Raw genomic sequence first — 13603 nt, 5'->3', positions numbered from 1 at the left:
CAACAAGTATCTACCTGTCAGGACAGACACTGGAAATGCTTAATTTATTCGGACGCAAGGCTTATTCATCTGCCACACTCCAATTTTGAATAGCTAATTACGAGGCTCTTATGGCCAAGTACAACTACCTCAGTTACTCCAAAATAGAGGAATTCTGCCATAACCTTCCTGAGGCCAAGAAAGAACAATTCCAGGTGCTTATATCTGAGGGATACCTCTTGGCCCATACAGCCCTACGAGCCCCATTGCAGATATCACTCTCGCTCCATCGCAACTGCATGGTTATGAGGCGGGCACCATGATTGCACCTCTCAGGCTTTCCTAAGGCGGTACAAACCACAGTTGAAGACTTACCCTTTGAGGGCCCCAGACTATTCATGGTGCATACGGTTGATTCCCTAAACTCCCTTAAAGACTGCCAAGTTACTCTCCTCTCCCTTAATATTTACACACCAGTGCCAAAGAGACACCTACAAAAGTATAATCTCCCCCCACAATCCTGACCACTGCAGTACACTCCTCAGTAGCACTATGACACTCAGCGCCAACAACAAAAGCCCCCTACCAAACGTAGACGGGCCACTCCTCAAGGGACTACCTCTCTCACACCTGCAGCCAAGCAACAATTTTGAAGGTAGGTCAAGGCCTCAAGAAGCCTCTCCCTTTTCCAGTCACATCAACCATCTTCGACATACCACCAGTTTGGTGACGGATTAGCTCCATTCTTTCCATCTTGGAGACTAATCACCTCAGACATATGGGTTCTAGAGATCATCAGGGAAGGATACTCCATCCCTTTACTATCTATCCTTCCTCTCTCCCCATCCCTCTTCAGGGACCCCCTCATGAACCCATTCTATGAGAAGAAATAATTCATCTTCTTCACTTGTGAGCCATAGTACTGGTCCCTTCCCAACACAGAAGAATGAGTTTCTAGAATTTTTTTCTGATCCAGAAGAAATCTGGCAGCTGATCCTGGACCTTCAAAACCTAAACAAGTTTGTCAAACTACAACACTTCAAGATGGTTACCTTCTCTACCATTATCCCAGCACTGGAACAGGGGGACTTGCTCTCGGCCCTCGACCTCCGAGATACGTATTTCCATTTCACAATACACAGATTGTATATAGCCCACAGATGGTTTCTCCAGTTCCCCATGGGAGCCAAACATAATCAGTACAAGGTACTGCCTTTTGGACTGTTGACAGCCCCTTGTGTATTCTCCAAAGTCCTTGCTGTAATTGCTGCCTATCTAAGTAAACAAGGTGTCATCATCTTTCCATACTTAGGCAACTGTCTCCACAAGGTCTCATCCAAAGCCAACACTCTTCGTGCCGTCCAGATCTCAATGGACCTTTTCACAAATCTAGGCCACAGTGTGAACTTACCAGTACAACACCTGGAGTTCATCGGCGCACAACTAGATGCCATACAAGGCAGAGCCTTCCTTCCACCTCACAGATTCTTCACTATGGTGGATCTTGTATCCAAGGTACAAGCCTGTCCCCAGATTTCCAACAGAATGTGTCTCCAGCTAATATGACACATGACCGCCACCACGTTCATGGGTAAAGCACACATGATTACACATGTGATGTCTTCAGGCATATGTCTGTACAGCATATGTCCCTCACGGACACAGCAGCCACAAACTGTTATTCATGCCGAGGACGGTAAAGGACTCACTACTCTGGTAGACACAGCCCAAGAACATCTGTGTTGGGGTTCATTTCCTTCAGCCAGCACCAATCATGATTCTAACAACTGACGCCTCCTTCATGGGTTGGGGAGTGCACCTTCACACTCATATGGTGGAGGGCAGATGGTCTTTAACCAAATCCACCCTACACATCAGCCTCCTAGAGATACAGGTAGTCCGCAATTCCTGGCGATGTTTCCTCCCACTGATTGCATATCGCACCGTCAAAGTCATGATGGACAGTATCATCTGCATGTTTTTACATCAACAGACAAGGCAGAGCAAGGTCCCACTCTTTATACTCGGATACACCAGTTCCATAATTTCAGTGCCTCCAACACGACAACACCATCTCAGCCACATTCCTCCCTGGACACCAGAACTTCACTGTGGACTCACTGAGCGGAAGATTCTTCCATGATCACAACTGGGAACTGGATAAGCAACTCCTTCAGCTTATCTTCAACTACTGGGGATTCCCGCACATAGATCTTTTTGTCGCACCACAAAATGTCTGATGCCCTCAATTCTGCTCAAGAGTTGGATTGGGACACAGGTCTTTGGAAGACACATTCCTCAGCCCAGGGGATGCACCACTGCTCTATGTCTTCCCTCCCTTCCCCTTTCTGTTTTGAGTACTCCACAAGATTCAGGGGGATTGAACCTATGTTATCCTTATCGCTTCAACGTTTCCACGAGAGATCTAGTATACTTACCTCTTTTGCATGATGGTAAGCAAACTGATCTCCTCCATCCAACTCCACACCTCCTTTCACAGGATGCAGGTCACATTCTCCATCCCAATCCACAGGTGCTCCACCTCAAAGCCTGGCTCCTCCGTGGTTCTTGGATTTGGAAATAACCTGTTCAGATGCAGTTAAACAGATACTCTGGAATAGCAGACGCAACACGACTAGATGCACTTAATGTCACAAATGGACTAGGTTCCAATGCTGGTGCACCTCCCATCAGGTTGATGCAATAAGCGCTCAACTACCACTTATCCTAGACCAGGGATTGGCAACCTCTGGCATGCAGCCCATCAGAGAAATCCGCTGGTGGGCCAGGATGGTTTGTTTACCTGCAGTGTCCACAGGTTTGGCTGATCACAGCTCCCACTGGCTGCAGTTCACCGTTCCAGGCCAATGGGGGCTGCGGGAAGCAGTGCGGGCTGAGGGATATGCTGGCCGCTGCTTCCTGCAGCCCCCCATTGGCCTGGAATGGCGAACCGTGACCAGTGGGAGCTGCGATCGGCTGAACCTGTGGATGCTGCAGGTAAACAAACCGTCCTGGCCCGCCAGCGGATTTCCCTGACGGGCCATGTGTCAAAGGTTGCCGATCCCTGTCCTAGACTATATTTTACACCCTAAATGGTCAGGATTATCCACCAACACCATTCGTGTGCATTTGGCAGCCATTGCCACTTTTCACTGCCACAATAGACAGCCATTCTGTCTTCACACATCCACTCATAAAATGTTTCCTGAAAGGTCTCCAAAATATTTTCCCCCACATACAGGCTCTGACCCCGGCCTTGTTCTACTGTCTCTTACTAGACCTCTATTTGAACTGATGGCAACATGGTCCTACCTTCACTTATTAATGAAAACGGCCTTTTTTGTCTCTATCACCTCTGCCTGATGGGTCGGTGAAATTGGGGCACTTATGACATATTCTCCATATATACTTTTTCATAAACTCAAGAATGCACATAGTGGCAGTATCCTGTAGAAAGTGTAGAGATAGTCGGTCATTGTGAAGGAGACTTATCATTGTGAGTATAAGCACTGAGATAGAGATCAGTCCTACTATATTCTAAGTCAAGATCCACTACTGAAACTAGAGCTGGAACTGGTGGACCTGAGACCACATGATACTGAAGTATGTTTTTTGGGGGAAATCTTCATCAGTTCCAAATGCAGGCAAACACATCCAGAGGTTTGTCACTGAAGATATAGCACAGTGCTTTGAAGATATAAAAATCCCTAGATCTTCATCTGTTGGTGGCACTGAGACAACTCAAACATGTTGTCTCAAACACGTTACTCTGAGTTACTCTGAGAATTTTGTGAAAATTCACATCTCGTTTTCGCGCCTGACAGGTCACAAGATACTGGACATGGGCATCCTGATATACAGAAACTATTTGACATACAATTTAGAGGCTTTTAAAAAATATTGGTAATAACATTTCTGTCACTTATAGGCCAGTACAGGATACTGTATCAACACAAATTTTAAAGCTAAAGTTCTAAAATAACTTTCCTTCAAAAATATAGCATGAAAAGAATGTGTTGGTAGGGTTTAAAGTTTTTACATTGGAGTAATATGGTCATCCCAAACTCATTCCATTAAAATCTTTATACCATACTATCATATGACAGAAAATTAAAGTCTGTATTTAGACACTCTCTCACTCTCACTCCCTCTGATATATCTGTATTTATGTTTACCTGTGTGTGTATATAAATTCAAGTCCTGATTCAAGTGGCATGTAAAATGAATTCCTAAAGGTGAGATGCATTCTTTTTCTTCAAAGGTGCCAAAAAATGGGGGAAGGTGAGAAGTAATGATTTGTGAAGAACCTTCAAAGTTTGCTTATTCCAAAGCTAGAGGGAAACAGATTTATTATTCTGGATAGGTTGCCCTATAAATTATTTTGAAAGTGATACTTGCAAGCATTTGATTACTTGTTTTTATTCTAAACCAGGGGGAGGACTGATTGGGAGAAAGGGCTGCATAGGTGCAATGGGAAGAACTGATACAATGATGTGTGCAGTATACGGCTGGACTGAAGAGATGGCATTCTCTGGAACTTCCACTGGGGATGTGTGTATCTGGAGAGATTTGTTTCTCATAAAAACAGTCAAAGCACACGATGGTCCAGTATTTAGCATGCATGCATTAGAAAAAGTAAGTGAACTATTTGGATTTTAAATGAGACATAGTTTGGATTAATAAAAATCTCTTTGTGGCTAGGCCTAACATAAATGTAGTCTATTACCATATAATTGGAGTTCAGGATTCTAGATTAGGGTGACCAGACAGCAAATGTGAAAAATCGGGATGGGGTGGGGGGTAATAGGAACCTATATAAGAAAAAGACCCAAAAATTGGGACTATCCCTATAAAATTGGGACATCTGGTCACCCTATTCTAGATGGTGCTCCCCACTCTCAAGTCAGCGGGAACAGAGAGTGTTGCATTTCCTAGTAGGAGGAAGTGCATTGTATCATTATATTACAGTGACTCCTCTCATTGATTTTTAAGAGCTGCATGTCCTCCTTCTTTAATGATGCCTTAAGAGTAAAAGTGGATAAAGCAGATAAAGTGGAGGGACTTTCAGGGGGTGAAAGGAGATTCGATTACATTGCATTAAAAGAAACATATGCCAGTGATGTTTGTTACTATGTGAAGACTTGAGCAGATGTATGGTTGCCAACTTTCTAGCTGCACAAAACCAAACACCCTTACCCTGCTCTGCCCCTTCCCTGAGGCCCTGCCCCCACTCACTCCAGCCCCCCTCCCTCTATCGCTTGCTTTTGCCCACCCTCACTCACTTTCACTGGACTGGGGCAGGAGGTCGGGGTGAGGGAGGGGGTGAGGCCTCCAGCTGGGGGTGTGGGCTCCAGGGTGGGGCCAGAAATGAGGGGTTCAGGTTGTGGGAGGGGGCTCAGGTCTGGGGCAGGGAACTGAGGTGCGGGAGGAGGGCTCTGGCTGGGGGGAGGGGTCTGGGGTCGTGCTGGGGATGAGAGGTTTGGAGTGCAGGAGCAGACTCGGGGCTGGGGCGCAGGAGGGGGTGCAGGCTCCAGCTGGAGGTGTGGGCTCTGGGGTGGGGCTGGGGATAAAGGGTTTGAGATGCAAGAGGGGGCTCAGGGCTGGGGGGTAGGGGTTCTGACCTTGGGCAGCGGGTTGGGGTGAGGGTGCGGGGTATGGGAGAGAGTTAGCATATGGGAGGGGGTTCTGACCTGGGGCAGGGAGTTGGGTTGAGGGGGGGATGGGGGTCTGGGGTTAGGATGTGGGAGGGGGTTCTGACCTGGGGCAGGGGGGTGGTGTGCAGGAGGGAGTTCAGGGTGTGGGCTTCAGCCAGGAAGTGCTTACCTCAGGCGACTCCTGGTTGGCAGTGCAACGAAACTAAGGCAGGCTCACTGCCTGCCTTTCCGCCCTGGCTCCACACTACACCCGGAAGCAGCCAGCATGTCCCTGCGGCCCTTCGTCAGATGGGCCAGGGGTCTCTGCGTGCTGCCCCTGCCCACAGGCACCGCCCCCACAGCTCCCATTGGTTGCAGTTCCCAGCCAGTGGAAGCTGCAGGGCCAGCCCTGGGGGCAGGGGCAGCACGCAGAGCTTCCTAAATTGCCCCTTAGCCTAGGGGCCGGGCCGCAGGGACATGCCAGCCGCTTCCGGGGAGCTGCGCAGAGCCAAGGCAGGCAGGGAGCCTGCCTTAGCCCCGCTGCACCGCCGACCAGATTTTTAATGGCCCGGTCAGCTTTGCTGGCTGGAGCCACCAGGATCCCTTTTCAACCGGGCCTTCTGGTTGAAAATCAGATGCCTGACAACTCTAAGCAGATGCTGTTTGCATTAGAAAATATAGATCTAAGGCTTGCTTCATGTACATGCCCAAACCTAAAAACTTTCTACCATTTATAGCGGTTTTCACCATTTTATGCATAGGAAATTTCTTCCAAACTGGTAGAAAATTCGTAAATGAAATGAACTTTTTAACTACTTCCATTGTATATAATCCTGTATCCTTATGTATATAATCTAGTAACTATTATATGGGCTTTGTTGGATTACAAATTGAACACTGTTACAGTGCCAACATACAGTAAGGCCTTGTCTGCACTCTACCACTTTAACTCTGCTTGCATAGTTAAAGCAACACAAGCCCTCTAGTTTGATATACTTCTGTTAATATAAAGATATATTGGTATGGGTATTCCAATATGGGAAGGGGAATAAGCTACATCAGTATAAGGCACCTTTATATCAGTTCAGCTGCGTCCTAGTTCAGCAGTTGTACCTGCATAACTATTTCAGTGTGAAAAAACAAACAAACACTGCTGGCCAAAATAGTAACATTGGTACAAAACTTGAATGTACACTAGGCTTTAGTCATCTGGAATAGATATAAGTTTAAACCAGAGTATGTCCTTTTGAGCCAAAGGAGCTACAGTGTTCATTTTTTGTCACAGTTATAATTAATTTAGGTATAGGAATGGTTTACGACAAAACTGTGTTTTTCCTAATCTATAACATCAAACGATTCCAGCTGTATTGCCAGTTTATCTTTTGTCAATATTTTCCCCCTTATGAAACAAGTTCAGTCTTCTGACATAGGCAGGAGAATAGAAATAGAGTATTCCTGTTTGAGAAAAGGGTCCCAAGCCACAAAGTTCAGATACAGATGTAACCTTTCCCCACATTCCCTGCTTGTCCAGGCCCATTGTAAAAGTGATCTGGGAGGTCCAGATCTAGGGGTAAAATTAAGAAATGGAAAATTTAGGCTAACTATCAGGAAAACATCCAGACAGTGAAATGTATGAGGCCACTGAATAGTCTTCTTGAGAGTGACAGGTGCAGGACTTTAAAAAGCAGACTGGACAAAGCACTAAAAATGCACTGTAGAGACTTATATTGCATTGGCAGGGCCAGAAGATCTAATAGATCTTTTCCATCTCTAACTTGTATGATTCTATGATTTTACAGCTACATTATTATTAAGGCTACTGATGACAACCTATGAACTAATCTTCTTGTACTTTTTTGGGCAGGGATTTGTAACTGGTGGAAAGGATGGGGTAGTGGCTCTCTGGGATGACACCTTTGAACGCTGTCTCAAAACCTATGCCATCAAACGAGCTGCTTTGGCCCCTGGCTCTAAAGGTGATTGTATAGTACATCAAACCTCTCTATTTTATTCTGCTTTTAAACACAGTCTTTAATAAACTTTTTCTTCTAAGTTTCCTTCTTCCGCAATAAAAGGAAATCAAGTAAAGAAAGAAAACAATAAAGTTGTGTTTGAAAACTATTGTTGGTTCTATTTAAAGTGTTCTTCTACTCTGGAAAAATGACTAAGTAAAAATAGCAACTTCTAACCTAACATATATGCTTTGTGACAGGGTCGGGCCAGGTGGCGACAGGAAAGTAATAGAAGGCAGTCCCAGGTTAAGTAGGTCCCTTTTCCCTGGGTAAGGTAACAGGGAAGGTTCCAGAACAATCAGGAACCTTCTGGAGACAATTAAGACAGACAGGCTGATTAGAACACCTGCAGCCAATCAAGAAGCTGCTAGAATCAATTAAGGCAGGCTAATCAGGGCACCTGGGTTTAAAAAGGAGCTCACTTCAGTTTGTGGTGCACGTGTAAGGAGCTGGGAGCAAGAGGCGCTAGGAGCTGAGAGTGAGAACGCATACTGTTGGAAGACTGAGGAGTACAAGCATTATCAGACACCAGGAGAAAGGTCCTATGGTGAGGATAAAGAAGGTGTGGGGAGGAGGCCATGGGGAAGTAGCCCAAGGAGTTGTAGCTGTTGCACAGCTGTTCCACGAGGCACTCTAGACAGCTGCATTCCACAGGGCCCTGGGCTGGAACCCGGAGTAGAGGGCGGGCCCGGGTTCCCCCCAAACCTCCCAACTCCTGGTCAGACACAGGAGGAGATGACCTGGACTGTGGGTTCACGAAAACGGCCAAACTAAGGGCTGCCGTGAAGCTCCAAGGTGAGCAAATCTGCCAATAAGCGCAAGACCCACCAAGGTAGAGGAGGAACTTTGTCACAGCTTCCTTTGTGTATTCTGTCATATCTGTGTTCTTTTATGACAACAATAATGATTTTCATGCCTATTAGTACTTATGATCAGGCCAACCAGGAGACAGTGAATGCGGGGATTCAGTTAAGTAACAAAAACTGAAATTTTTACTAAGTCTCAGTCAGTTTCACCTGTTCACATTCAGAAAGGAAAACTTGTTCTATAGAACCTTTATCACTGATGATTATACATCAGAAGGAAAGAACCAAGCTTAACACTGATCAGAAATTGAGTTTGCAAGACTAACCATGAAGGAAAAAATAGTTTTATTTGTGAATTGAGTATATTTGTAAATCTTTGAGGATAAACACTCACTCCAATTAGAGCATTTTGAATATGGGCCACAAAGATCAATGACAAAACTACATTTGTCCTGGAAGATATTACATCTTTAGCCTAGTACCAACGCACGGTCTGAAGAGAGAATCTGTGCTTGGCTTATAAAAATATAGTAACAGTTAGACTGAATTACAGTTATAAGCTGCAGAAAGTTCATTTCCATAAACTTTTCACAGTGTCTTCTATCTTGCTGAATCAGCAGGTTGATTTTGAACTAATTGTCATTCCTTCCACAGACCTCAGTGAACTACTATGCTACAGAAGTGAGGGTAGTTTAAAAAAATTAGAAAGATTACGCTCTGAAAAATTATTCTAAAAAATGGCACCATGGGGTTCCATGATTAATCTTCCTATTTGTTCTGCCTTGGATAAAAAAGGAATGGAGGGTAGAATACTTTTTTTTTCTATTAAAGGTTTAATACTCTGGCTTGTTTTCATGTGAGCATGTACGAGTACCGAACTCTTTTCAGGCCTGTTGTTCCTTCAAATTTCTCCCATTTGCTGGCTGATGTTGTTCCTGATATACAGCTTTCCCTATCTGATATTCTGGAGATTTCTTTGTCTGTCTTCCCTAAAAAACTAAGAATTTTCTGTTCTTAGCTTACATCATTAGACTGTCAAAAGGGTGCTTATTTGCTTATTAAACTTCTATTGCAGTTAAAATAGTAGTTTAACACATTTTACTGATGTACTCCACTGTAACTTTAAGATAGAATCATAGCTGTATGCACATTTCTCTCACTGAGGTTTGTAGCATGCTTATTAGATAGCCATGTTAATGCTCTCCACCTTGTTTGAACCTCAAGGAGAGTCTGCTGAACATGAGGATCATTGCCTTATGTGGCACGGTTATTAGGGAAGGCAGGGTAACAAAAACTGGAAGGCTGGCACAGAATAAATTATGCACATTTTAAAAATTAGCTAATATGTGCTAAAGCTCCACAACTGGAGCCAAGTTTTGTAGGCAGGAAAATGCTAGGACTTCTTTTCTGTTGAATATGATCTGGTAAAATGTGGGTGTCGTGTATATACTTCTGAAATTAAACTCTCACATCTTTAAAAATTTAATGTTTTAGGTCTCCTCTTAGAAGACAATCCTTCTATACGTGCCATATCGTTAGGACATGGGCATATTTTAGTGGGCACAAAGAATGGGGAAATACTGGAGGTGGATAAAAGTGGACCAATAACTCTGCTGGTTCAGGTACATTTTAAAGTATTACTGTCAGGGTGTTCAACATCTGAGCCTGGTATTTGCACCCAATGGCAAGAGTCTGTAGCCACGTCGCCCAACTGCAAGACTCTGCAGCCAGTGGTACGGGAACCTGAGCCCTCCCTGCTCCACCAGGTTCCAACCCAGAGCCTGTGACAGCTTGGTCAGATATGCAGTGTGGGGGGCAGATGCCATCAAGCCTGTTCACTGGGTCACTTCCTACTGCATTCTCAGCCCCTTTCAAAGTCACAAAAGGTGTCATCTTATGAACTCACAGGTGTGGGGGTTCTCACCAGAGTCTTTGTCGTTCAGTTCCGGCCCTCTGTTCCTGGTCTCCACAGGGGCCTTCAGTGGCTCTGCCGCGGGGTCTGGTCCAGGCAGTGCGAAGCTCCTGCAGCCTCTCTCCAGGAGTTACCAGCATAGGACTGCTCCTTTGTTCAGTCCGCACTGACTGAACTGAGTTGCTTCCTTTTGAGCGCTCTCTCTCCACTGTGAGCATGCCCAGCAGGTGCGGCTGGGTTGGGCCTTTAGGACTCAGAGCTGCTCGATAACCCTTGGTTCCCTGGTGTGGGGTCAATACACCCCATCATAATTACCCATATATTCTTTTTTCCCCATTTCCTTCCTAGAATCCGTTGGGCTTTGAAAGTTTCTATCACAAGTATAATACTGTATTTCAAACAGAAGTAACATAAAATAATAAACATTATAATTGTTAATGAAGTCTGAAAACTCTTTTAAATTCAGAGATTTTAAGGCCAAAAGAGACCATTATGATAATCTAGTTTGACCTTTTGCAAAACATAGGCCCTAGAATTTCACCCAGTAATTCCTGCAACATGTCCATAATTTCTGGTAGGACTAGAGCAGTGATTTTCAACTTGTAGTCCGTGGACCCCTGGGGGTCTGAAGACTATTTCTAAGATTTCCAAAGGGGTCCGCACCTCCATTTGAAATTTTTTAGAGGTCCGCAAATGAAAAAAGGTTGAAAACCACTGAACTAGAACATATATTTTAGAAAGACATCTACTCTTGGTTTAAAGACTTCAAGTGATGGCGAATCCACTACATCCCTTTGGTAAGTTGTTCCAATGGTTAATTACCTCACTGTTTAAAATATAGTGCCTTATTTCTAGTTTGAATTGATGTAGTTTCAGCTCCCAGCCATTGGATCTTGTTATGGGCTTTGCTAGCCCAGTACAATCAGATATCTTCTCTCTATGTAGGTACCTATAAACCATGATAAGTCACTTGTTAGCCTTCTCTTTGATATCCTAAACAGGCTGAGCTTCTTAAGTCTCTGATTGTAACATGAGTTTTCAAGACCTTGAATCATTCTTGTGGCTTTGTTCTTTTCTGTTCATATATATGTAAGATGCATATTTAATCCATATGTATGAAGAGCTATTATAGCGCAACAATGCATGAACAGATTTTTAAAACACACACGTACATATACCCATACACTATTAAAATTAGCATACTAGGTCCTGAATCAAAAGAGGTATCTGCCTATACATCTCTATATCTCTTTTGAGTCAGGCTCTGCTATGCTGATGTTTTGTTTATAGCATGTTTTTATCTTAAGCACAAACTTAAAATAATGCATGTGTATTTTGAAGGATGATAAAAGGAAGTTTGTACAAATTGGGCTTTTTCTTAGTAATAGAATGCACATTTATGGCCAGACTGAATTCCAAACTCAAATTGGGTCATAATTATTCACATGAATAGTCCAGTGATAATTTGGCCCGTCATTGTTAGGTTAACAAAAAGATTCTATAAATTAGATAATTTAGTGGATCAGATCACTTGGGCAATTTTCTCAAATATAATTTACTTTAATTTTATATTACATTTTACTCAGAAGCTTTTTATTTTTAAGATATTCTGTGCTGATCACTGAACCAAGAGTGTTTTCATTAGGAAGTTTTCTTTATCATCCAACAAAGATTTGCACATTCTCAGTATAGCTTTGTAGCTTCCTTGTGTATTTTTTTTTTTTTCAGTTTTGGAAATAAAATTACCTGATGGATTTTTTTTTTTAACAGGGTCACATGGAAGGGGAAGTTTGGGGTCTAGCCACCCATCCTCATTTACCTATTTGTGCCACTGTAAGTGATGACAAAACCTTAAGAATATGGGATCTATCTCCTAGCCATTGTATGTTAGCTGTTCGCAAATTGAAAAAGGGTAAGATGCTAGTATGAAAAGAAATTGTAACTGAATTAAGTTAACACATATTAGCATTCTAAATCTTGCAAAGTCAAAATATTAAAATATAAAGTTTTCGCTAGTTCAAACAATTTCTGTGATAAGACATTACTGACTCAACAGATAAAAGCTTCAAGAAATATTTAAATCTAATAGTGTTTCATAAAATTGTTAACATTTAAAAGCCAGATAATTTAAAATAAAGGATGAAGCCCCAGCATTAAACCCACCATTTTTTATCTAGTACTGGTGGCATTTTAAACAATGGTTGATATTATGTGTCGTATATATACTATGAAATTTTAGCTCATGGGTATTTTTAGAAAAAATCACAGCATTGATGTTGAACATCCTTTTTTGTTGTTGTTTAACATGATCATGATGTTATATAATTTTGTGAGGTTTTTTTTTTTTTTGTGATTGAAACTGGGGAGATGATCTGCCAGGAAGTGTATGAAAGCTGACAAAAAATATCATAATAGCTCTCTGAACGGTGGTGGTTGTTATTATTATTTTATTTTATTTTATTATTAAGAAGAAAATTCCTAATTAATTAAATTGTAGAAGTACTCAAAGGCCCTAATCTGGAGAGGGGCTCCAATGTCCTAGGCACTGTGGAAGACATAATATTTTCCCAGAAGAGTTTATAATCTAATTTAACACAATATGCAACAAGTGGGGGTAATAAACAATAGGAGGGAAGTACAGGGAGAATATGGTTAACTTTAAGGAGGATAGGTATAGTAGCTTTACAGACTAGTTCAGGGAGGTTGTTGCAAGTGATGGTGTGGAAGAAAGAATGAAGATGCTTGGGGCAAAACCAGACAAGCAGGTGGAGCAAGGAAGGGGAGGATGATATAAGAACAGACAAGTAGGGACAGGCAGAGCTGTAGGATTTTAAAGGTGGGAGCAAGAAGTTGGAATTTGATACAGCAGAAAAGAGAGACCTAGTAGAGGGATTTAAAGAGGGGAGTGATGTGGGAAGAATAGGTAAGACTGATTAGTCTTAGCAACTACTTATTGAATAGATGGTGTGTGGGTTTCAATGAGGCCAGTGAGGAAGAAGTTGTCATAGTCAAAACAGGTAGGGATGAGGGCCTAGTTGAGTTTTGTGTGTGTGAACAGAGAAAAAAGCCTTGATTATAGGTGGAGATGGAAGTGAATCCTATAGTTAAGGTTGCCATTATAAGAGTTTGTTTTCAATTGCATATAACTTTCCCAAAGTTTAACTGTTTAGGCTGAAATTTTCCATGCCAGGTGTATGCCTCAGGCTGAATTTGTTTTTTAAAGATTCAGTAAAAATGATGCTTTTGTTTCCTAGAACAAGG

The 13603-nt window shown here is 42.9% G+C and overlaps 1 protein-coding gene across 12 annotated transcripts in view; it reads left to right on the top strand.

The window, feature by feature from the left end:
• EML5 (EMAP like 5) overlaps nucleotides 1–13603 on the top strand; it is a 294529-nt gene that overhangs the window by 181556 nt on the left and 99370 nt on the right. For all 12 annotated transcript variants that reach the window (XM_073349378.1, XM_073349377.1, XM_073349376.1 and 9 more), the window contains exons 18-21: nucleotides 4412–4614; nucleotides 7477–7588; nucleotides 9925–10052; nucleotides 12113–12254. In XM_073349378.1, coding sequence (XP_073205479.1) covers nucleotides 4412–4614; nucleotides 7477–7588; nucleotides 9925–10052; nucleotides 12113–12254 — 585 coding nt within the window. The remainder of the gene's footprint in view (nucleotides 1–4411; nucleotides 4615–7476; nucleotides 7589–9924; nucleotides 10053–12112; nucleotides 12255–13603) is intronic.

Source organism: Lepidochelys kempii, chromosome 6 (assembly GCF_965140265.1).
Source record: "Lepidochelys kempii isolate rLepKem1 chromosome 6, rLepKem1.hap2, whole genome shotgun sequence".
In the NCBI taxonomy this organism is placed as follows: domain Eukaryota; kingdom Metazoa; phylum Chordata; order Testudines; family Cheloniidae; genus Lepidochelys; species Lepidochelys kempii.
The sequence above is the reverse complement of the archived record's forward strand: the minus strand, read 5'-3'. Positions and strand labels throughout refer to the sequence as shown.